Here is a 24604-nt window from a genome sequence, read left to right on the forward strand (position 1 = left end):
GTCCATATTGTACAGATACAAGACCAAATGAAGTTTCACCATAGTTGCATTAGAACATTCTACAGTTTACCTCTGTTTGAATTATACTGCATAGAAATATACTCAGTTACAAAGGTGGATGCACTAAGAAACAAAGTATTATAATATTTATTAAAATATCGTCAATAAAGAGACAGTGTTGGACCAATATATACCCATTCATTCCATTGTCAGTCATCCTCGTCTGAGCTTTCATAAGCTAAGCCCAACAAACTTCTAACAGGGTTCTCAGCTTTGCTCTCGGCTCTTCCATCGTTAGGCATTGATGGAGGAGACTCTTTCAACAGGTTGGGCTTCCTTTCTTGGTTCACGGAAGCAAGGGCACTTGAAATCATGTTAGGCTGATTCCCATCAGAGGGGCTGGACACCCTATGTCGCTTTGGTCTGATCTCCACAATGTTTTTTAGGAGATCTTGTTGTCTTCACTCAAATTAATTACCAACAATTAGCCCCGAATAATCTGATAGATACCTAAAATGATAAATTACATATTAAAAAAAGCAATACCTGATCCCACTTTTCGGCTTGGGTTCAACACGAAGTGGCAAAGGCACTGCTGCAGGCGAAGAATCTGCTAAACTTGCAGCTTTGTGTCTATTGTCATGGAGAACAGAAAGGTTGATAGATAGATAGATAGATAGATAAGCTTTGTCACTATCCTCTCCTTTGCATGTATAGGTGTATGCACAATGTGATGGGACCCACCAGAGAGATCTCCAAGACCATACATTAACCAGATTGGATAACCAAATAACCACAACAACAATTTTCTTCCGAGCAGTCAAAAAAAAAAAAATTGGACTACCACTTGGGGTTAAAAAAGAAAAGAGCTTATAAGACGAGTGGATAAACACCCGATCATCAGATTTATGGACTAGGAGAAATCCTTGGTGGGATTTTCATCCAATGGTGAAACCCAATCACACTTCACAACCACTCATCATGATGCAAGTATTTTATTTAAGACAAATGTGTTTAAAGATCCAAAAGGATATTTTAAATGCAGCAAATGCTCGTTTCTCAGTACGACGTAGAAGGCGCTCAGCATCTTCCTCAGCTTCCATCTGTTCCTTGAGATAGAGCAGGTCATCGCTATCCAAAGCTGCATTTGTTAACTCATCCTAAGTTTTTTTTTTTTTTTAAAGTGATAGAAGCACTTTCACCTCTGTGTGTGTGTAAGAGAGAGAGAGAGAGGATTACCTCCTCTTCCATGAAGGTACCCAGCACGTTCTCCAGCAACCTCTTGCATCTGCTTACATTAACCACCCGGTATGAGAAGCCAAGATCCCTGCCGGGGCATGTTATCATCAGAAGTTCTCAAAGAACTAAGCCAAAAAAATGATAAAAAATAATGAAAAGAAACAAAAAAGGAAGCAAAACTCATTAACAGAGGCCAAGATAACAAAATAAACCAACTGCCAAATAATTATCAATCTCATACTCCATTATTTGTATTCTCCAAGAACCGAAGGAGTTGGATGTGGGGTTCCAAGGAACCTAAAAAACTTTAGTGATTGGCTCTCTCCATCAATATCCATTATTTCCTCTCAAAAATCCATACAAAAATACAAGGAATGGAATGGAAACTATCAAGGCTATAAGATTTAGCACATATTTCTATAACTAATAAATTTAATTAAAACAGGACCAAAATAACAAATGAAATTTCGTAAGGGTAAGGAGTCCCAACTCTGAAGCAATAGAGAGAATATATCGCCAGACAAAATATCTCCAACTTTAACATAAATTGAGAGGAATGCATTTGACAACAATAGACCGGATCCTTTATGTTCAACATGGTGTATATGATCGAGGGTTTATCATAACAGAAAAATAGAAGAGGAAACATCAAATTGGCCTAGTAGCACATAAGTCATATATGCAAGGGAGGTTATATAGGCTATATATATATAAAAACTAAATCTTATTTAGTTGGAACTCTAATATCTTTAGTCTAGTAACACAACTAAATGTGGGAACAGTATACAGTATTGTTGTTGTTAAAAATCTTAAAAGGTAATTTCATCTTTTGGAATGAAGGGAATTAAAACAAGAAAGCCACATCCAGTTTTTTTTGGGATAAATTAATATTTATTGATGAAAGATAGAAAGCCACATCAAGTTTATTTGAGTGAGTTTCTCGTGAATTGCCAATGCCAATATAAATGTGCTCCCCCAACAACTATTATTATACTAAGACTAGCTTATATTATTCAACATGAACTACATCTTAATGCGCCCCTTGGTCCACAGAAACAGACAGGGTCTATGCCCGGAAGAGGATCTTGTTTACATCAAATGATCTTTTGCTCCTCTCCTCCCAAATAGCCCAAAACATGAAAGAATATTCCACTTAATGGTAAAAACATGACAAGCCCAAAGACCTTGAACATTTGATGATCCCCCCAACTTTAAAATTAGATTTTTTATGTGTTTTGGTCATGTATGTGATATTGCTAAATTTACTAGTCTAAATGTACCAAGAAGTTTTTTTTTTTTTTTTTTTTCTGATTTGATTAGCATTAAGAAATCTTAGGTTAGTAAAGGTAGCACCTTTGCTAAATTGGTTTAAGTCTGTGAATGATGATAACATGACCTAGTTAAAAAAATTAAAAAAGAAGAAATCTTAGGTTAGTAAAGTCATTGTTCAAGTGAATTTAATTCCTCTTCTGGGTAAACCATTTCCATATGAGTTTGTAACTACACCAAATTCTTAACTTGTGAGAACATTCATCTCTAGAAGATGAACAATAATAAAGCACACTTTAATATATAAAAAAATTCCAATTCCAGTATTCCACTGAAACTGATTGAAAGATCCAAAACCCACTCTAAATCTAATAATAACTTGATCAATAATAATAAATAAAATATCAAAAGAAAGGCCGAGTTGCTAACCTTGGCTACCATGCGTTGGAAAGTAATGTCTTCATCGTCAATTTTATCCTTCCCTTTCCCCCATTTCTTATCTGTAAAAAGAAAAAAAAAGAAAATTCAACAAGTCCCACAAAACCCACAAACATATTAGGAGAAAACCCAAACCCAGAAACAATTCCAAAAAAAAAGCATTGGAATTGAGTTTTGGAGAGGGAGAGGGAGAGGGAGAGTTAGTACCTTTAGGGTCGGTGAGATTGGTGTATTCTCGAACTTCTCTTCCAGCCATTAGAGTTATGGATGATAAACCAACATCAACTATCTCGAATTCGATTCTCAAATCTCAACTCGCTCATCTAAACAAAACCTAAATCAATTTTATATGATTTATTATTTTATTTTATTATTCTACAATAATGGCATCCTAACTGGGAAGTCTTCACTCGGTCAAATACTCGACTGACGTGGCACGAACACGGAAGCATAGATTTTTCTTCGATATACACTATTTTATGGAGATGTGAAAATGTGCATCCCGAGTAAAAAGATCTATGTCCATTTCACGTCTCTAGTTAGGATATCATTATGTATATTATTTTTTAGAGAGCTTCTATTGCCACACCTAATTGGTACTGAGAGCACCCCAAGATGTGTGCTAGTCATGTCTTAAATCCGGCTTTGACGTCTCATCTCCTTCATTGGAATGGAAGAAACAAAGTGATAAATCATTTAACTCAATTTATAATACTTTATTTATATAAAAATAAGGGATAATTATCAAAAAATACAAAAAAAAAAAAGTATTATGAAACAAATCGAATTTTTAAGAAATTTTTAAAAAGATACAAAACCGGTCTTTAAAAGACCGGTTTTTCTCTCTCCTCAAAATTTTTCAATACACTCTCTCTCCTTTAATATTTAAAAAAAAAAATGAAAAAACCGGTCTTTAAAAGACCGGTTTTCTCTCTCCTCATTAATCTCTCACCATTTCTCTCTCTTCAATTATTTTAAAAAACAAACTAATTTTTTTAAAAAGTTTTTCTCTCTCTTCATTTATTTCTCACTCTTTTCTCTCTCCTTAAAATAAAAAACGAATTTATTTTTTAAAATTTTTTCTCTCTCTTCATTCATTTATTTCACCCATTTCTCTCTCCTATTATTTTAAAAAAAAAATGATTTTTTTTTTAATTTTTCTCTCTCTTTACTTATCTCTTTTTTAAAATATTAAAAAAAAATTGTTTTTTTTTAAATAACATAGGTGAGAGAAAAGAGTGAGAGAAATGAATGAAGAGAGAGAAAAAAATTTTAAAAAAAATTCGTTTTTTTTTAAATAATAGGAGAGAGAAAGGGATGAGAGAAATGAATGAAGAGAGAGAAAATTTTTTTAAAAAAAATTCGATTTTTTTTTTAAATAATAGGAGAGAGGAAGGGTGAGAGAAATGAATGAATAGAGAGAAAATTTAAAAAAAATCGTTTTTTTTTTTTAAATAATAGGAGAGAGAAATGGGTGAAATAAATGAATGAAGAGAGAGAAAAAAATTTTAAAAATAAATTCGTTTTTTTATTTTAAGGAGAGAGAAAAGAGTGAGAAATAAATGAGAGAGAGAAAAACTTTAAAAAAAAATTAGTTTGTTTTTTTAAAATAATTGAAGAGCGAGAAATGGTGAGAGATTAATGAGGAGAGAAAAATCGGTCTTTTAAAGACCGGTTTTTTCATTTTTTTAAAAAAAAATATTAGAGGAGAGAGTGTGTATTGAGAAATTTTGAGGAGAGAGAAAACCGGTCTTTTAAAGACCGATTTTTTCATTTTTTTTTTTTTTTAATATTAGAGGAGAGAGAGTGTATTGAGAAATTTTGAGGAGAGAGAAAAACCGGTCTTTAAAAGACCGGTTTTGTATCTTTTTAAAAATATTTTAAAAATTCGATTTGTTTTCATAAATACTTTTTTTTTTTGTATTTTTTTGATAATTATCCCTAAAAATAATTATAATTTTTTTTTATATAAAATAAGATTGATTAGAAGATGTTTAACCATAAAAGATATTTTATTTAAATAATATGTATTTAAATTCTTAAAAAAATGAATTATTTTAAATAAAATTTACAAAATTCCGATTGATTTGATTGAATTTTATCAGACGAGATTTTCAAAATCTCAAATGAATCATATTGAAAGGTTTTGCAAACTTGAGACAATTTGTCTATTCGTCTCCTCGTTGATGTACGATACCGAGATGACTCCCCTGAGTTATCTTATACAAGATGAAACCATGGTGCTAATGCTATGGTGAAAGCCTAGGAAAAGAACAAAGACATGGGCTTGCTAATAGACTTGGTATAGTTTTCTGGGCCATGAGTAGAGTCGGGCCAAGCGTGCGCCATACTTTTGGAGGTCTAACCTAAATTAAACTCGATTCACGGTTTTAAAAATTGTCCAAGATCAAGATGACTCACCAGCACAAGGAGGATATTCAATGCAAATTGTCCTTCATATTGACTCCCTTATATATGATTTGTCAAATATTTGGAATTATATCAGACAACTCAATCGAATTAACTGAACTTTTTTGTATTTTTCAATAAAAATAATTAATTTAAATAATTTTAACACACATCAAGGGATGCTCTCAATAAAATTGGTGTAGCAATAGAAACTCTCATTTTAAAATATATACATAAATGATTTTGAAGACTAAAAATTTGTGATTGGCATAAAATTGATCTTTGAAACTATTAGAGATATCTAACCTGCCTTTTAGAATTTAGGGGTGTCAATGGATAGCTTTTTATCCAAACTAACACCCCAATTTCCATGATTTGTGTGGACACCTATAGATAAAGACTTATAAATTAAACAAATAGAATTTTCAGCACTTAAATTCAATGCTTATAAATTTCAACACTAAAAATCTTTTGGCATTTTTTTTTTCTCATTTTAACAAACAGCACCAATAAGTTAAACTAAAATAACAAGATAATATTCAAGGCATCCTTCGTCCACCCCACTTTTCCATGTAGATTATAAAATTTTGAGTCTGAATGTACAAATATATATATATGTGTGAAACATCATTTAAAGATTATAAAAATCACTATATATGCATTTACATCTCCACCATTCTTCTGTTTATGCAAATTTGGAAGCCATTGACTAGTCGAGCTGAAGGGAAGAAAGACATATGATCCTCCTTAACCTGACTCCATCTGATCAAACCATCAAAAATTAAAATGGATCGAACATACTTGAATCAAAATTTAATAAATTACTAGAGGTGAAGCGCACCTGTATCTGGAGACGAAGAAACGGAGAAAGAGAGCAATTTGAAGTCTAGCCAATTCAGCTCCAGGACAAAATCGAGCACCTCCTCCAAATGGTGCATAAAAAGGGCTACTTCTCCAGTTTCTCTTTTCCTTCACAATGCCATTTAAGGAATATTTACTACATATATACATACAAGTCGCGAATGGGACCCAAATCATGAAACTGTGGGCGAACAAAATGAAATAATTAGTAGTAGAGCTAACCTGGTTCTCAGGGTCCATCCATCTCCAAGGGTTGAAATTAAGAGCTCCCTTGTAAAAGCTTTCATCCAAGTGGACTGCCGATAGAAATGGAACTACAAAGCACCCTTTCGGAATGACAAAACCTATCAAACAACAACAAACATTAATTTTAGGCAAATTTACAAAAACATGCACGAAATATTGACTATTTACCAAATCGGCAAATTTACTTTGATATTCGATGTCTTCTTTTGCCTCTCTCATTAACCATATTGCAATTCCCCCAAGTCGAAGTGTTTCATCAATAACCTGCATGAATTATAATTTCCCAAAAATATCAAATTGAAATATTTTAAATATATGCACATATAATTGGGTATTTTGATTGTTAATTAAATGAAGCTTTGTTTTGAACTTACACATTGAGTGAAGGGCATAGCTTTGTAGTCCTCCCATGTAAGCATGCCTTCATCACAAGTAGCAGTTTTTAGTCCAGCTTGCTCTTCCTGTTTAAAGGAAGAGATATATGAATTGAATTAACTTACAATTGCTTGGTTCCACAAAATTAAACCTAAAACTCAAATTGGGACATATATAGTTGATATAACAAAATGTTCATCAGCATATATTATACCATCAGTTGCTTTAGTGCCATGGGACATTGAGTGAGAAAATAAACAGCGAAAAGCATTGTCTTTGCCGTTGTTTCATTTCCAGCGAAGAGTAAGTTAATAATGAAGTCTGCTATAGCGTCATCTGGTAAGCTTTCTTCCTCTATCAATCTTCCAAGGACGCCATTACCGATTTCTGATGCTGGTCGTTGCCTCATTATCTCTATTGTCTTGTTGATCTTGCTAATAATTTTCTCTCTTGCCTGATATGCATAATATATGGTGTTTGAGAAAAAAAAATTCCATAAAAACACATCTAATAATCATTAAACTTACTATATCCCCCCATTCCAAAGCTACCAAGTTTACAAATTATAAGCATATTAAACACGTATCTTTTATAACATTTTTGTTTTAACTTTTCAAAGATTTGATAAAAATTCATATTTTATTGGGCCTAGTATATTGTTTGCAAATTATTCGTCTATAGAAAATCATCAACTTTTAATTTGCTTATTTTGTCAAAGTTCTGACTTCTGAATAAATTTTCTTTAAAATAAAATAAAAATTGACTGGAGTAGTTGGATGATTATTTTTATCACCTATAATTTATTCATAAAATTTAATAGAAAATATGTGTTGCTTATTAGTTTCTAGAAAACTTTGAAGATGAATAAAAATTTACATTAATTGAAGATAAATTTACCTTCATGGCAGTGTGGTAAGTGAAACCCGGAAAATTGATGGGAATGGAAAGACAACCATCAACGAAATCGGAGAACAAGTGAGCCATCTCATTAACTTCAGATTCGCTCGACACTCCTAATAGTTGATTTACCATCAAATTAATTGCTACCTGAAGTTAAAAATTAGAGTAATTAAACAAAAATATATCGGAATTATCCACAAGAAATTAAGTAATGATGCATCTGATCATCACCAATTAATTGAGATGTTTTGGTCATTTTTAATGTTAGTATATATATAATATCACTTAGAAATTAATACTTGCCTTTCTGCAAACATCCTGGAGGAAAATGACTTGATTGTCCTTGAAATTGTCCAAGCTTTGAAGCATAACCATTTGAATATCCTTAAGGAAATGGAACTTGAGCTTCTCTAACCTCATCATGTTTGACGCGATCCCATGTAGTTTCCTTTGTTGCTCTCCCTGCACTGTGATCACTCCATTTTTTCCAACTAAATCTCTGAAAGACTTGGGATAACTCGATTGGAATAACCTCCCTTCATTTTGCATTATAAATCGATTAAAAGTCGGATCAGCCGATACAACTGCCCAATTACCAAATAGGCTACATGAGAATATCCTTCCATACCTGCAAACATCTGACTCCATGACTAAGTCCAATCTTAATTTTAAGGTCTATATTATTTTTGCAAAGTTGAAGAATTATAAAAGAGAAATATTACATGAAAATGGAGAACTAATAGTAATTTCTTGTCATATTGTTTGAACTTAAAGAAAAAAAAAAAAAAAACACTTCTAGATATATTGCACTAGGAATAGTTTCAATAATAAATAAACAAGGATTCATTACAATGGAAAATCCATAACAACATTCAGTTATTATGAGAAAAATCTCATTTATTTTTCAATTTCTTGTTTATTTTTAGTAGTAAGAACAATTAATTACAAGAAAAGTAAATAAAATATTTTACTATATTTAATTTGTCTGTTTCTTTTTACGTACCTTTTAATCTGATCTTCGACAAAACGAGGTGGATGAGAACTTGCAACAGCATTGTACCAGTTAATGCTATCACCGATTAATGGCCATCCTCTTCTCCCTGGTGGCAATCTCAAAGTTCCCTCATCGACTTTTTTTTCCTTATTTATCACAATTTTGACAAGGAAAATGATGAAGACTAATGTCACGATTATAGAGCTGAAAACGAAAGAGTACTGCCCTTCCATTTTATGCAAAACTGTTGTGAAAAGATCGATCAATTAATGGGTGCAATCCATACAGTAGTATTTCTCTTTGAGAGATGGGAGCTGATATATACCTGTAACATTACATCATTGAAAATTAAGTATAAGTTGAACCAGATTTTCAATACTATTTTTTGTAGGCAAGCTGGGGGTACATAATCTTCAATAATGCAATCGAAAAATGGGATTGTAATTGATGATTTAAACCCGTGTCGAGTAAATTTGTAGAATAAGTTATTCCTAGGAAAGATAATTTACTAGCTAAAGAATGTTGAATTTTCAGTATAATAATAATTAATTATAAAATGTCAATGGCAAGTGGCCTTATTGAAATAGTAATCTTTGAGTTCTAGATTCACATCAATTTTAAATAAACTAATTCCAAGAACAGATAAATTCTATGGAGAATGTGACTTATTTTTCGCGGGGAGTACTTTTGATGACTTTGTTTTTAGATGGAACTCTCTATGCAACAATTGATTCTGTAGTTTTTTAATTTTTTTCTTCTTTCTTTCTTGTTGCGCTGTGGGAGGCTATCTTGGCCTCTTAATTTGTATTTTGTTTTACGACATTTCAATATATTATACTTTTCAAAAAAAAAATGTGACTTATTTTTCTTATTCTCCTCATCAAAAATATAATTTTCACGCTCATTCTTTCATCTTAGGCATATTTTATGTAAGATGAAATGAGTGCTTACTCTTTTTAACAAATATATAAGAAGGAAAATAACATAGAGTCGTGATAATCTGGCACACTCAATCGACTCTCCTGATGTGACAAATTCAGGAAATGTGGATCTGTATGCCTTGGGATGCACGGTTCCCTCGTGATACACATTTTTATGGGGAAGTGCTTTTTGTATCCCGAGGCGTGCAGATCCATGGTTCCTGAACTTATCACGTCAGGAGAGTCGATTGGGTGTGCCACATGGGATAGTCAAATTATCACGATTCAATAACATAAGGTCTCCATAATATTTGAATAAGGGAGTGTTAGTTGAAATGCCTACAAAATTATTTCATGGCTCATTAAGAGGAATAATTGAATGTGAATTTCAGGTGCATAAGTTTTTTGTTCATTGAAAATAAGTTCAGAATGTGTGTGTGTGTGTGTGTGTGTGTGTGTGTGTGTGTGTGAGAGAGAGAGAGAGAGAGTATGATATTTATCTATCTGAAGCTTTCTAAACCTTTGATCTACGTATCAACATCATTCGATATCAACGAAACCAAATCCATGTTGATAGTCATTTGGTATCATCAGTATCAAATGATAATGATCAACATATCTGATGAATTCCTCCTTAAGCAATAAGCATGGGAAGAGAGGGTGAACCTGTAAGATATATAGTACTCTTAGAGAAGCCTCAAATATTGTGATGTGATGATCGAGAAGACTAATAAAATCTCCCTGCAAAGCTTCTAGCTAATTACCTTTAAAGGGTACCCAAGGCGGTGGGGATCTGTCTATCTCACACATGTACACATGTAGTCATGTAGAGAGAGAGAGAGGGGGGTTTATGTCACAGTTGAAGAAAAAAAGGGTCTGGTATGCCACAACTAAAACCTCTTTTAGGTGAAGATAAGTTGAATGAAGTGCGTAAGACCTGGGGGAATCGAGGGGAGTGATGTTCAAGTTGAATATAGCAAAATATAGAAACAAACATATGTTTGACTTGCTTTTAATTTAATTTAACTTCTCTTTGGTTAGATATTTATATATCTAACTTCATCCCACTTTTTTATTACTTTTTATTTTATTTTTAAATTTATAAATTGCCACCTTGATCATGAGAGGATATGTTTGACTAGGACTGTTTGTCCGTTCGGCAAACAGCTTGGGCAGCTTCGACTCTCTCTCTCTCTCTAATCTATTGAGCTCCACACCAATAGAGCTCCACACCAATATTAATTTATAATTGACTGAGTTATTATTCTTGTATTTGTTTTCTTTTTTGGGCTATAAGAGTTATCCTTTCAATGACATCTGAATCTTGCAAAACAAAGCTATTGTCCTTTGTAAAAGGGAAAAGAAAATGTTGGAATGACACAAATGGAGACACAAAAGTGACAAAAATGATGTGGTGGCGCGCACATAACCGTAGATGCTTTTTACTCGTATCTCACAGAAGAGTATCTATGGTAATGTGCGCGACATCACATCATTTTGTCACTTTTGTGTCACTCCAGCACAACTCAAGGTAAAATTTCACTCGGCGCATGCTCCTAATAAAATGAGACATGCTGGAGTGACCTGAATTCACACTTTGCTAGCATGGGGATGGGCACATTTCGATGAAAATCATCTATGGTTCCATACACACCTCTACGTCAACAAAGTGTTAATTGAGGTCAACACTCCAGCATTATTCTAATAAAATAGATTAGTTCACCATTGAGCCAACAAACCCATAAAAGTAGATTGACCCAATAATTGAATAGCTTGGTTGTTGGCCTTGCACCTAATAAGAAGATAGTTGAGGACCACCTAACATCATTAAATTCGTCAAAAATGGAACTGGACTAATTTGAACTCTAAAAATTCATCCTCTTTATTTATTTGGAAATTCTAGATACATATTTATTTAATAGATAATCTAAATTATCGACTTTAAACTCTCAATTCATAAAGTGCCAGACCTTCCAGGTTGAACATCAGATCTTCGAGTGATTAAGGTGGTTTCATCTTTCCACAGAGGAAAATCAGTCTTTTTCAATACTAATGCAGTTTCAGAATTACAGTGAAGATTACAAGTGATTGAGATTTGAAGTTTGAACAAAAGATATTAATTATAGTTTAAGTCAATTTTAAAATAAATTTATTTATTTTATTGTTCCCTATAGGAATAACACGTGTCGTCCCCACGTGGGGGGTTCCACTTGTCTCAATTTCTTGGGCCACAAAAATGTCTATGAAGGTTGAACCCAAGTTTTCTTTGACTTTGGAAATGGGCGAGGGTCAAAAGTCAAAACTAAGCCCCTGAATTGCTGCCGCAATATCCAGCACTGCAAAGGAAAACTAAAGACTTTTGAGAGGGCACATAATTAGGCCCTCTCCCTAATTTTCCTCTTGCAATCAATCAATCAATCATAGCTTAACTTACTGTAAGCTTGCAGAAAAAAACAGTTGGAAAATGGTTTCCTCAAGAATACAATTCAACTCTCCGCATTTTTTGTATGAAACTCATTTTCTGGAAAACATTGTCTTCTTCTCATCAAGGTGGAAAATTATTTGCCCAAACATAACATAAGGAATATGATTTTCTTCTTGGGGTGAGAAAAATCTGAAAAAAATTTCTAACTGGGAACCAACTCTCTTTTGACATTTTCTTTTGTGTATCAAACCTTGGCAAACATTCTTTAGATGATGTTTTCTCTTTCTTGCTAAATCAATTTTTCCTAAACAATATTTTATGTGAAATCACACACACACCAGATTGGAAAAAAAGAAAAGAAAAAAATAAGGCATTAATGGGATTTCTCTATAACTAAAGGTAAGCCTAGCCAAGCAAGTGTTTGGAGCTTGGACTTTCTCCAGCCACTATTAAGCTAAACAAAACTTAAAACCACCTAAACACTTTTCAGTTGCTTAGGAGAAAACTACAAGTAAGGGAGTTTCAGTTATTAAAACACACAATAAGGATAGCATGTTTTGTGGTGCACAAGGCCTCCACATCTTTAATTTGTAGGCCTTTGACTCTCAATCCCTCCTAAAATCAACATTAGATTTCTACTTTTCTCCATATCTCAAGGGGCCTTCCCTCATTAAAATAAGCCCTCTCTCAACATCTCCTTATCTGTCATTCCATCTTCTATACTTGTAAATTCCTCATCCCCAGCTTGGCATGTTGATGCAATCAGTGATGTATGCCCCCCAAAAGTTAATTTATTTATATTCTCATAACCATGTGGCCACCAATTGAAGTTGACCCCGCCGACCATCATGCTTCATTCACACTCAATCACTTTCAGCCAAACTCGCCGTGTCTCCAAGGGCTAGGATTGTAATGCCCACTCCAATTTTCCATCCAACGGCACCCAAGTAGTTGGAGAGTCTAGATCGATGACCAAATTGAACTTCATTTATGATATTGATAGATAATTATCTTTGCTCTGAAATCATCGATAATTACATTTCAAGTAGTATCAATTACATTTTGCTCTGAAAGCGTGGAAATGTCAAATCCTCTCTTGAAAATATCCTAGAAACATGAGTCCACCAACACTGAAGTCTAAAGCCCATGCAGTTTAAACTAGGTCATAGTATTAGTAACCCATTGTTGCCCCAGCCTATTCACAACCACCAAATGCATTTATACTACAATTAAACAAGACAACATAGCTAAAACCTTCACCGAGCTAGATAGTTTGATGAAACTTAAAGCACATGTCTAGGCCTGCTTTAGTCCTGATCTGGTAGCCCATCAGTTTCAAGAGCAATTTACATATATCAAATATTTCACCACAGTAAACTGAGTTGTATAATGTGAGTTTCTGGAGAAAATTATGGAAATTGCTCCTTCTTTGGACTCATACCCAGATAACCAAGATCAAATCGACTTTCAAGGTCTACAACAGGCTTCAGCCCAAGTGTTCTCTAACACTTACTTTTCGTGGCAGTCAATCCTGTGATGCCAGTGCAGTCCAGCTGCCCTTTCATAACTAAATCGATCAGCCCTGCCTCCTACACATAATTGACATCTTTAGTTGTCTTAACTAGTTATATTTGGGGCATGGATGATAACGCCAGGTACAGTTTCTATAGCTTTTAGCCCCCACAATTGAGGCACCTTGAATGGTTATCCCATTTCAGTTCGAATTTGAGTTCCCGGTTCATCACTCTAGAATGAACCCAGCTCGTAGATGTAAGCAGAGATGATGCACTTCTAAAATATAAAAAAATAAATAAATAAATTGTATCTTCACCATTTGGTTCGCCAAATAGTGAATCAATCTCAAGGAGCATTTTATGATTCGTCATCAGATTCTTCCAATTCTGAAGTACCAACCATCTACCAAAGTGATTCATCGTCACAAATAGTTAAGGATTTTACCGTTCAGAAAAGCAGCCTACTCTGTAACTCCAAATATGTCCTTGCTTCTTTTTTTTATGATAAGTGTAAGATTGTATTAATAAAAGGAGATTACAAAAGAGAAAACCAAAGGAGGAGGCTGAAGATAGCCCCCAAACGAAGACAAAGGATGAAAAAACAAAAAAACCAAAGAAAACCAGCAACAGCACTGCGAATTACACATAGAATCCCATCTAAGATTGTATTAACATGTCCTTGCTTATTACGGAGCTATCCGTCAAGCACAACTCCACCAACTGGTCCAGAAAACGAAAAGATAGGAGGAAGATCTTTTTTCTTTATTATAAGATTCAGGTCATGATTGGATCTGCATATGTTGGTAAACAACTAATCTTCTTCTTAGGGAATTAAAAAATGACAAAAGTGTCTGATTGGAACATGAAAATATAGCTGATTTGGTTCTAGTTACTTTGGGACAGAGTGGCAAAAGGGTGTAGATTCTTGAACGAGGAAAGATCCAATGACTTGGAAGTGAGGAGCCATATGAGGTGCAAATCACATGTATTATTCTGTGTAATGAGGCCTTATTTGTCAACTTTTCAACTATCACCTCCGGAAAAACTCCACCTTATTTGAAGTTGATTGAGTAACGATTAACCTACGAATTTTAAATCAATACTTACATACTTGTAGTCTTAATAAGAGGAGGAAGAACCGAGTGTAAGATACAACATTGTTTGAGGAACCCTATGTCTTGTTTCTTTTGTTAAGTGTTGGGGAGAATTGATCTCATTTCCTACAACTCTTTCATATTCTCAGGGTTTTTCCTAAATCCATCTTAGCCTTCTTTCAATCGTGGTAAGAGTAAGCTTTATCACATAGGGAGAGGGTTGGTTTTGTGGACTCCAACCCATTTTGTTAAGAATCTCTGAAGGGAAGGAACTCTCTCTTTAACAAGTCATCATGAGCAATTAAAGGCTTGACATTCTTTTGGTGCAAATCTAATAACTAGTTCCAAAGGGATATTTTCTGAGAATTTTCTTTTGAGATGGGGAGATCTTATATGTTCAAATCCTTGTATCTAGGTTGGTCTTCTCAACTTTCGTTCTTTCAATAAATAAATGTAATATACTTCTCTTAAAAAACGTATTAAAACCAACTCATCATCACTATTAGGAATCATGGGAGGGTTAGCTGAATTGATAAGGCTAACTGGGTTTGCTCCCCAGGTCATACCTGCAAAACTCTATATGTCATTTCATCAAAAGGTGGCTATTTAATGTTGTACACGTGCCAGGTGGGATGGCACATGTGGCCCACCACAGCCCAAAAAAAAAAAAACGGAATCATGGGATTAGTCTGAATCAATCATTTGTTTTTTGTGTTTTTATTTTTTCACTCTTCTTAGTTTCTTAGTTAATCCACCTATAATGAATAATGATTGGTGAATAATAATAAATAAATATTAATCAATTGGATTTGGATTCTGTCAACTGGTATTTTTCTTGTAAAACTTAATCAAATCAAGCTTAAGTCCAAGTATTCTCACTATCCTGTCACATGTCCAGAGAATGTGGAGTTGATCCAAGCAATCTAACTCAAAATTGATTATTCAAACATGCTACATAAAATGCTCCAAACCCGAAGCAACCTACCCCTGAAATATAAATAAGAAAATTTATGATCTTTAACAAATCCAAATAGGAGGGCTTTCCTAGACATTCATCACAAAATACTCTAGATCCCAATGCAGCCAATGTCACATACTCTGAAACCACATACATATACGAAGCAAGCAGACCCACCATTGAAAAGAGGGTAATTATATCTAGATGTGGAAGATGACCCAATTAGTCATCCTCATTCTTCTGACATTGCCAATTGAATGGTAAAGATCATTTTATTGGGCTGGGAGGGAGATCTCTTTTTGGTACGACCCATCAATGAGTCGTATCTCACATGTAGGAGGGAGGACTTAATAAGTTTATTTAACTGCAATCAATCACAAATGAGCCCACAAAATCTCACTGCTGCAGTATAGATCATCTAACTAATTGAGGTACAGGCTCAAACCCATTAAATAATTTTTGACAGCTTACATAATTATTTGTCTTTCTCTTGGAAGTAGAGTAGCAGCAATCGCAAATGGAAATTTAATTTGCTACTCCAAATCACAACTACATAAGTGGTGGGCACCATCCTTAACTCCAGTTAAAATCACACTTTTCTCATTCTAAGAAAAATGGATATTTATCAAATTCAAAGTACTCAACATGTTTTACACTTCATCCTGGAGAGAAAAATTATAAATGTGCGAAAAATTACCATTTATTATCATATGTAGCATTAGTGTAGGTTTCTAGAGCTTATTTTTTGGCTCTTTGGACCATGAAGGGGGGAGGATTTTGTACTCTTGAATGTGCTCTTCTTCCTCTTTCTTGCCCTCATCTCCGTCTATAACATCCTTCGAAAATGCATCAGGATTTGCTTTGATGCAGTTCTGTAAAGCCACAAAAGGATGCACACAATCTGAACCCTACAAAATAACAATCTACATATTAGCATAGAATAGAATACAGAAAACCTATGGGTTGGGATGTCTACACCATCCAATCCACCACTGACACTTATGTGGAGCAGATACAGAGGAGTAAAGACAAGGTATTTGTTTTAGTCCCACCTAGAACTCTCAACGAAGACAGAAAATTGGCCTCACAAAATGGTTTTTACCATCTAACATATAGTTTATACATTTCTTGATGTTTCAAATTAGTGAGATAGATGGGTATGACTGATCATCCCACCAGGTCAAATTTTTTGACTTGGAAAATTCCCTAGGTAGGTCCAAATATTTGACCAACCCATATGCACGTGTGTAATGTAAATGGATTGGTTGGGTATCTGGACAAGGTAGTCCACATAATGGAGGAAAAAAGTCCTACGGCAAGGTACTGCATTTAGTGAAAGAACACCAGCAGAGACACCACACAATTCTCATCCATCATCCCAAGCATCCTCCAAACCTTCAATCTAGCAAACTGGAGGAAAGTCTAAAGATCATCTTCCATTGAATAATAATTTATGACCATGAGAGGTTTTTTTTTTTTTTTTTTCCTTACTCCTTTTCAGACCAACCCCTCAAATGCCGCAGTACAAAACCAAAACGGTAATATGAAGCATAATGGCAAGAAATGAAAGAACCATACATGGTCTATAATAGAAGCAGTGTTATCAAATGCGGTCGCATACCCCAAATTATGTTATCTGCCAATATGTCATGGCATATTTTGTGTGTGATGGCCTATTTTTCTGCATTTTTTTTTCTTGCAGCATATGCCACCGCATATGTGATGTGTGAAATCGCATATGCAAACAGCATGTGCTGGTCGGACATGGTCGCATAAGCTATTTAACATCATTGAACAGAAGCTCACTTTGTCATGCAAAGTGTATCCATAAGAGTTAGTTTAACCATATATCGTTACCTTCTCTTCAGTAGTACTCTTAATAAAACAGACAAAAGCTTCCGAGAACTGGGACCCACAAGGACCACTCCGCAATTCAGCTACACAAGGGCATTCCAGTGCTTTCTGTGCCTTTGCATCAAGAGACTAAAAAGAGAAATTCCAAATTATGATTAATTATGGAGAGAAATTGCAAAGGGAGAATTTAAACTTTCCCATTGGGTGTTGCTATGACAAAAGAAGTGAAAATTGACAGGTCATTCAAAAGGGCACTTACCTCATTCTCATCATCACCAAATGCTGTAGCTTCTGCAAAAAGGTAATAGAACCATGTAAATACAATCTCTAGAGAGAGGCAATGCATTGAAGTCTAGATAAAAATTAAGGAAAAAATATTCGAATAAAACAAGCAAATTTAAGAGGAATAGGTTCAATCCTAGTCTGAGTTGCATTCCATAAACATGAAATTCGTGTTCATCAAGAGTCAAATTGCTAATGAACTCTGTGGATGACAGATAGTGTAAAAACTGCAACATGTACAGCTTAAGAGCTTTTCTTTTCATTTTTCACTTTTCAGATAAATTAAAGCATATATATATATAGGGAACAGATCAAGGGATGCATGAAAAAACATATGTAAAAACAATGTAACATTAATAAATTTTCAAAATATGGGTTAGAAGTTTCGGATTGAGCTGATTTTTTAGAATGTGGACCATCGATTTTTTGCCAATTTTTGCCAATAATTTGTAAATCACTCTTGATGGATTTAGAAGTTTCAAATTGAGCTGATTTTTTGTGAGGATGATCTTCTCATCATAGTGATCATCCTTGCAAAAAATCAGCTCAATCCAAAAGCTCTAACCCATATTTTGAAAAACCATTGTTTTTACATATGTCCCATGAACTGCCCCCATATATATATAGCATGTTAACAAATCTAACGAAATCCAGTTGAGATGTAATTTTCCCAAAATATAGTAAATGGAGCACAAAATGCCACTTCAAAACGAATGCTTGTACAAATATCAGTTTCTATGAAGCTTGATCCATCTTTGCAGTAAATGAAGAACAAAATGATCAATTATGCCAATCATCTCTAACCATAGATGATGACATCATGATAGAGAAAACTTTGGTACCTTGAAGAGAGAAAAAGAAAAGGTCCCCTTATAAACATATTGGGAATCAAGTATGGTGTGAAAACGAAATTAAGCACTTGGGAGACCCTGATCAAACCCACATTGGCACGCACACTTGGTTGATGTTGAAATTTGAATGCCTTAGCTACCCAATGGCATTCGCCACCTACAGCTTGGGTGAGAACTCAACACCTACAACACACATCCTAGGTTGAAGTCATTGATATTGAGAGGCAATTGTAGTTTCTTCAGCGCACACCAGCTTAATGCTAGTAGGGACAAGCATTGAAAGGGGCAAATGCTTGTCATTGAATGTAATTCATTGCAATTTAGTAAATCCAAGTTAGATGGATGGCTTGAAGTTGTCAAAAGCAACAATTGTTGGAAAGCGTAGCGTCCTCGACAAATTTCTCCCAAAACATTGGAACCAATGAAGGAAACACCAATTAAGAGCCAATGAGGAAAAGAAATTATGCAACTTGTTTTGCCATTATGATGAAAGCTACTAAGAAAAAAAATATATGTCAAAAAGGTAATTTTCTGCCATTATGATATCAAAGTAGAACACCAAGTTCCGTTAATTCAATAAATTTTTTGATAGGTCATTGATTCAATAATCATGTGAATTTTGACATTTAACCCAACAAATAAATAAATAAGAACGTAGAAAGAGAGAGAGAGAGGGAAAACCTGCAATCAAATCTTCCAAGGAAGAAGTTTTAGGGTGAGGAGCATCATTTCCATTTCCATCTCCTGCAGAAGAAGAAGAAGAAGAAGAAGAAGAAGAGGAATCTGGTTTTGGTTTATTATCAGGACCAGAAATCTCTCTGCTCTCAACTTGACCCATCGATGTTGAATTGACGATGCAGATGCTTATTAGATTAGACTTCCTTTCCTTCGAAACAAGATTAACAACACCTTCTATACACAAAAATCAAACATGTTACGAGTTTTTCACACACACACACAGAAGTCGACTCCTACTCAAAGTCTAGAAAGTGAGAATGACTAGACTTGGAAGAGTTTGTACAAGACTTCTGCGTCTCTATGGAGACGTGAAAAGACGAAGCTGCCATTATATCTTCTTCTAATCACTTATAAGTTTGTTAAACTGAACAAAAAATAAGTGGTCAAACATATAAGTTTTGAATTTAAATTCTGAAAAATTAATTTATTTAGATGTTAAAATAGTACTAAATACACTAACATTAAACACTAAATTTGTAGAATCATATTCGTTACACATGAAGAAGAAAATGGGTTTTGAAATTTTGCTTGTTCAATGGGTGCAATAAGTACAAATAAAAGGGTGAAATGATAATTTAGAGCCTATGTGAATTGGATTCTCTAAGCGCTTATGACTCTTGTGAGGAGTCAGAAGCCTTGTTAGCAATTTAGAATACAACAAAAATTTAATTTGTGAAAAAATTGAGTTCTATTTGACTTTGGATTGCAAAAAATCCTGTCAAAAACTCGACAAATGAAAAATATGCGACATATGTTTTCATATGTCTATCACCTGTTTTATTTCAAAAATTCAAAAACTAAAAATCCAGCCATATGACCATATGATAGTGATGGTGATGGTAGTGATAATGAGGACATTGAGGTTACTATAATATTGATTTTTTTTTTAAAAGACCAAAGTCAAGGGATAAATCATTAATTTGAAAATTTAAAGTGTAATCTTAAATAAATGTAAAAAGTCATGTCATTATTTTTTTAAAGATAAAAAATACATTTGTCTTGTAAAAATGTGGATTCTTCTAAAATTTTTAAGCATGGCGCCTTCAAAGTCGACTTGTGTTATATGTCATAACTTACAAATTTACACTTTATAATATATAATAAGTGAATTTTATAAAAATTCTTAAAAAATATATATTTTATTATTTTTAAATTTAAAATATGTGAATTATTCAAAATAGTTCAATAGTCCGAAAAATAATACATTCATTGTAAAAAATGAAAAATTCATATATTTTTCAAGAATTAAACGAATAATTATTATCAAGGGTCTGAAACACTTTATAGGTGTTTGGATAAATACTTTCGGAGAGAGTTACTTAAAGTCCTTCTGGCTCTTACAGGGAGTCAGAAGCACTTACTCTGTCGTTTGGGTATTTGATGCTTTGAAAAAATAACTTTTTCAAAGAGTCAAAATAGTGCTTTTATGAGAAGTACCGAAATTGGTACTTTTCAATTTCGTTTTTGCGGAGAACAATTATCCCGTCAAAATTTTTTGCAACTTTCCAATTTTACCCCATCGTTTTATTTTATCGATTTTTTATCCAAAATTAACAAAATGTAAAAGAGAAGAACTCTGTCTTCTCCACACTACATTATCGAAGGAGATTGAGAGAAACTCGTTCGACAGAGTTGAGAGTCATCTCTCTCCTTCCGACTGCCTTCTTCCTCCGGCGATTACAATGGCTAACCCCATCAACGGAAACCCTCAGCGGAACTCTCAACGGTGGCGAGATCATTCTCATCCTTGAAACCCTTGACAGAGAGAGGTAATTTTTCTGGTTTTTTAATCCCTCTTTGAAGTTCTCGATTGAAAACACAACAGAGAAAGGTAACCCTCATCTGTTCTTCAATGGATTGAGTCAAATATTCTTCCATAATTGATTTGTCGACTGAACCTCGACAGAGAGAGGTAACTCTCATTTGAAACTCTTTGAAATTTCGACTAAACCTCGACTGAACCTCGCTCTCTTCTCAAATCTTTTCTGAAATATTTTCATGGGTTGAAAAGATAAAAGTTTCATCTGGTAAATCCCGTTTAGAAACTCAATTTTGATTTTTTTTTTTAGAACGGCCTTTTTTTTTCTTTAGAAAAAATAAAATAATAATAAAGTTAGTTGTCAATGTTGGTGTTTCTTTTTCGCCAATGTTTACGTTTAGGAACATTTGCTAAAAACTTATTCTAATGGGTTGAAGAGGAAGGGTATGTAGGACTATAGCCTACACTTTCAGTTTTTATTTTTTATTTTTTAATTTGACCTTCAGCACAATCTATAAATCATTGATTCCTTCGAATTCCATTCGTATTTTTCCTATGTTTACTTGTAATAAGAGGAATGGATTTGTTTGGATCGGATTTTTTTACTAAATATTATAATGGTGGTCTCGCTATTATAATTCTATAAGCTCAAAGTGGGGATTAACCCAAAATTATCATCAAGATGCTTAGGTCTCATTTCTTGTGAAGTGTTTTTTTTTTTCAAATGTTTTGAGGTGAAGTATGTTCCTGCTTTGTATTTCATTACTTGCATGTTTGAGTTGTTATATTGTGTAACTAATTAGAGTGGTTGAATATTGCTTGCTCATAGATGAGATTGAATTTACTTATTTATTTATTTAATTTTTGGTTGAGTTGAGTCAATCTGAAGCCTCCGTTGGGAATTTCAGCAAAGTTTTGGTTTTAAAACTGAAATGCGAACATCTATTTTGAGTGATTCGAATCTTGTAAGAGCATGTTGTTCAATTACAGCCTCTCAAATATCTACAACTTTTAAATATAATTTTGGGTGATTTTTAATGTTTTTATCTATCTATTTAGTAGCTAAAATACCCCATACTTATAGAAGAACCTCGAAATTAAATTTTGTGAGCAATGCTGGAGTTATATATAAGACTCGTAAGATCGGAGTTGTCCTTTCAAGTCCATAACTATTGCAAATGCCCTTTAAATAATAAATCTTGGTTATGGAGACTTCTAAATCATATAGATTTAGAAGTTTTCCAATGATTCTCGATTCAATCTAATCCCTAATTGTCCTAAATGAAGATTGCTTGATGAATTGGGTCAGGATTCAATACCAAGCAATGGTTAGAATGCACCAAATTTAACTCTTGATCTCAAGATTGCATTGCGATATATCAACAAACCAAGCTATGACTCTAAGCCTATTATTATTTAACCAAAGATTAGTGAAAAACAAACCAAAAATATATTAAAATGGAGAAAAACTTTTTAAACTGTAATCTACTAACATTGATATATAATCTCAGTGCATAACTATGACATGAGATCCTATAATGGATGCATTCACCTCTATCATATATGCAAATAAAGCTAGTTCAAATGCAACTTGGTAATCATTGATTGGAAGTCCAAGTGCCTAAACATAGTATTATTGAATTTCTTTAAGAGAGTTACGATTGCAACACTAACTTTTACTAACGCCACACCAACTGTGTGTAGTTCTTTTGGTGTCATATACGAATTGGTAAGGCTTTAGTAAAAGTTGTTTGTTAGCATGTTTGGGTGATGTAGATTATTAACTCTTTTTTCTTTATTTTTTGTTAAAAATCTATGGGTGATGTATAAAATCTTGAAGTTTTTTTTTGTTTTTTGCAATTATAATTTCTATTGTAGTTTGTGGTGGATTGGGTTATCACAGAATCTATTTTTTACTAGTTTTCTCACCCCAGATGTGTTCGATTTTTTTTCGTTGTGGCTTTTGAAAATAAAATTTCTTGGTTTGCTAATATTTTGGGATGAATTTTTGTTAGAATTAGTTTCATGTTTATTCGAGGTCGTGTTTTAGGCTTTGATGACATATTGGGGTGCTTGAATTGATAATATTTATATGAACTGTTGCATGGATATTAGATTGTGTATTATGCAGGTATTTTTTTATCAGAAAAATTTCATACGTCCATTTTTAAGAGGAGATGCTGCCGAAATTTTGATAGAATTATAAAAATTATAAATTTATTTAAATTGAAAATAATTATTTTTATACTTTTTTAATATAATTTTATTATATTTATATATATATTTAGTGTAATTATATATTTTTAAGGTATTCTGATCATTTTTTGTGCATTCTTGGTACATTATCAACAGTAAGGTTATTCTTTATCTCTCTCTGTCTATTATATTTCTATTTGCTAGATTTAGGATTTTATATGAGCCTTATCCTAATTGTAAACAATCTTAAGAGTACGTAATACAAGTCCTACATCAGACATACATTGTCTTATCTATTCTATTGGTTTTAAATCCTATCAGAATCAGTTTGTTGTGATTAATTTTTCTCTAACACATGATTTATTTTTGTTTTTTTTAACACATGATTAATTTTTTTCTTTTAAACATTTATTTAATTTTTTTTCCACATATTTGTTTGTTTTCATTTTAAGATGCCTTTTGAAACAACAAATATGAACAAGGACAAACAAGTTGCAACACAAAATGACATGGGTAAAACAAATTGGAGTCCGTATTTACACAAGACCTTTGTTGAGCTATGTGTTGAAGCAGTCGCGCAAGGTCATAGAAATGGGTCAACTTTAGATAAGTTAGGATGGAAGTTTGTTCGAAATGAAATTTTCAATAAAACAAGATTTAAATTCGAACAAAAATAATTCAAAAATTATTGGAACAAAACAAAATTAGATTGGAAGGCTTGGTCCAATCTAATGAATGTAATTGGAATCGGTTGGAACGATTATTCTATTATCATGAGCGATGAATGGTGGATTGAACGAGAAATGGTAATACATATTTTTTAATATATTTAATTTCACTTATTTATAAAGATGTCAATAAATATCTATTAATAATATTTATCATTTTTTTAGCAACATTCTGGAGATAATAAGTTTCGTTATAAGGCATTGGAGCACAGAAATGAGTTGGACAAGTTATTTGCTGGTATCATAGCTACTGGATCTCGTGTTCGATATTCTACAATGACAAACATGACGAATGAATCAATTGCTGATGGTGATGATTATACTCCTGAATACATTCCAATGACATAAGAAAATATACTCCCAACTCACCCTGATGATGATATTGATGAGTCACCAAGTTCAAGACCATCACAGAGAAAGCCGTCAATAAGTGGGGATTTTAGATCAAAATGCAAAAAGGGAAGAAAATCTGATTTGTTCGAGGTTGAATTCAGTCATTTGGTGGATCTTTTTCAATAAAAAATTCATAAAGATAAACTTCCAAACGAGCAAAA

The 24604-nt window shown here is 33.3% G+C and overlaps 3 protein-coding genes across 4 annotated transcripts; all 3 read right to left on the reverse strand.

Annotated features, from left to right (window-relative positions):
- Positions 1 to 16: 16 nt before the first annotated feature.
- Positions 17 to 3315, reverse strand: LOC147397806 (ankyrin repeat protein). 2 transcript variants are annotated; one of them, XM_086446812.1, is made up of 6 exons: positions 3154 to 3315; positions 2938 to 3008; positions 1240 to 1288; positions 1034 to 1141; positions 547 to 628; positions 17 to 459 (listed from the first exon to the last, which is right to left on the reverse strand). In XM_086446812.1, exons 1-6 carry the CDS (start codon positions 3200 to 3202, stop codon positions 210 to 212), a joined length of 609 nt encoding a protein of 202 aa, XP_086302938.1. In that variant the 5' UTR covers positions 3203 to 3315; the 3' UTR covers positions 17 to 209. The 2 variants fall into 2 exon arrangements, with proteins under 2 accessions (XP_086302938.1, XP_086302939.1); XM_086446813.1 differs by having other exon boundaries at positions 1240 to 1327; positions 3154 to 3223.
- Positions 3316 to 6017: 2702 nt separating this feature from the next.
- Positions 6018 to 9042, reverse strand: LOC147397807 (Cytochrome P450 superfamily protein). Its single transcript, XM_086448876.1, has 9 exons — positions 8741 to 9042; positions 8041 to 8365; positions 7735 to 7884; positions 7052 to 7291; positions 6837 to 6923; positions 6648 to 6726; positions 6439 to 6560; positions 6197 to 6324; positions 6018 to 6117 (listed from the first exon to the last, which is right to left on the reverse strand). Exons 1-9 carry the CDS (start codon positions 8962 to 8964, stop codon positions 6018 to 6020), a joined length of 1455 nt encoding a protein of 484 aa, XP_086305002.1. The 5' UTR covers positions 8965 to 9042.
- Positions 9043 to 16074: 7032 nt separating this feature from the next.
- Positions 16075 to 19625, reverse strand: MIA40 (Cox19-like CHCH family protein). Its single transcript, XM_086446814.1, has 4 exons — positions 19311 to 19625; positions 17756 to 17787; positions 17500 to 17625; positions 16075 to 16550 (listed from the first exon to the last, which is right to left on the reverse strand). Exons 1-4 carry the CDS (start codon positions 19465 to 19467, stop codon positions 16374 to 16376), a joined length of 492 nt encoding a protein of 163 aa, XP_086302940.1. The 5' UTR covers positions 19468 to 19625; the 3' UTR covers positions 16075 to 16373.
- Between the last annotated feature and the right edge of the window lie 4979 nt (positions 19626 to 24604).

This window comes from Akebia trifoliata, chromosome 7 (assembly GCF_017979445.1).
Source record: "Akebia trifoliata isolate Shusen 1 chromosome 7, ASM1797944v1, whole genome shotgun sequence".
NCBI lineage: Eukaryota > Viridiplantae > Streptophyta > Magnoliopsida > Ranunculales > Lardizabalaceae > Akebia > Akebia trifoliata.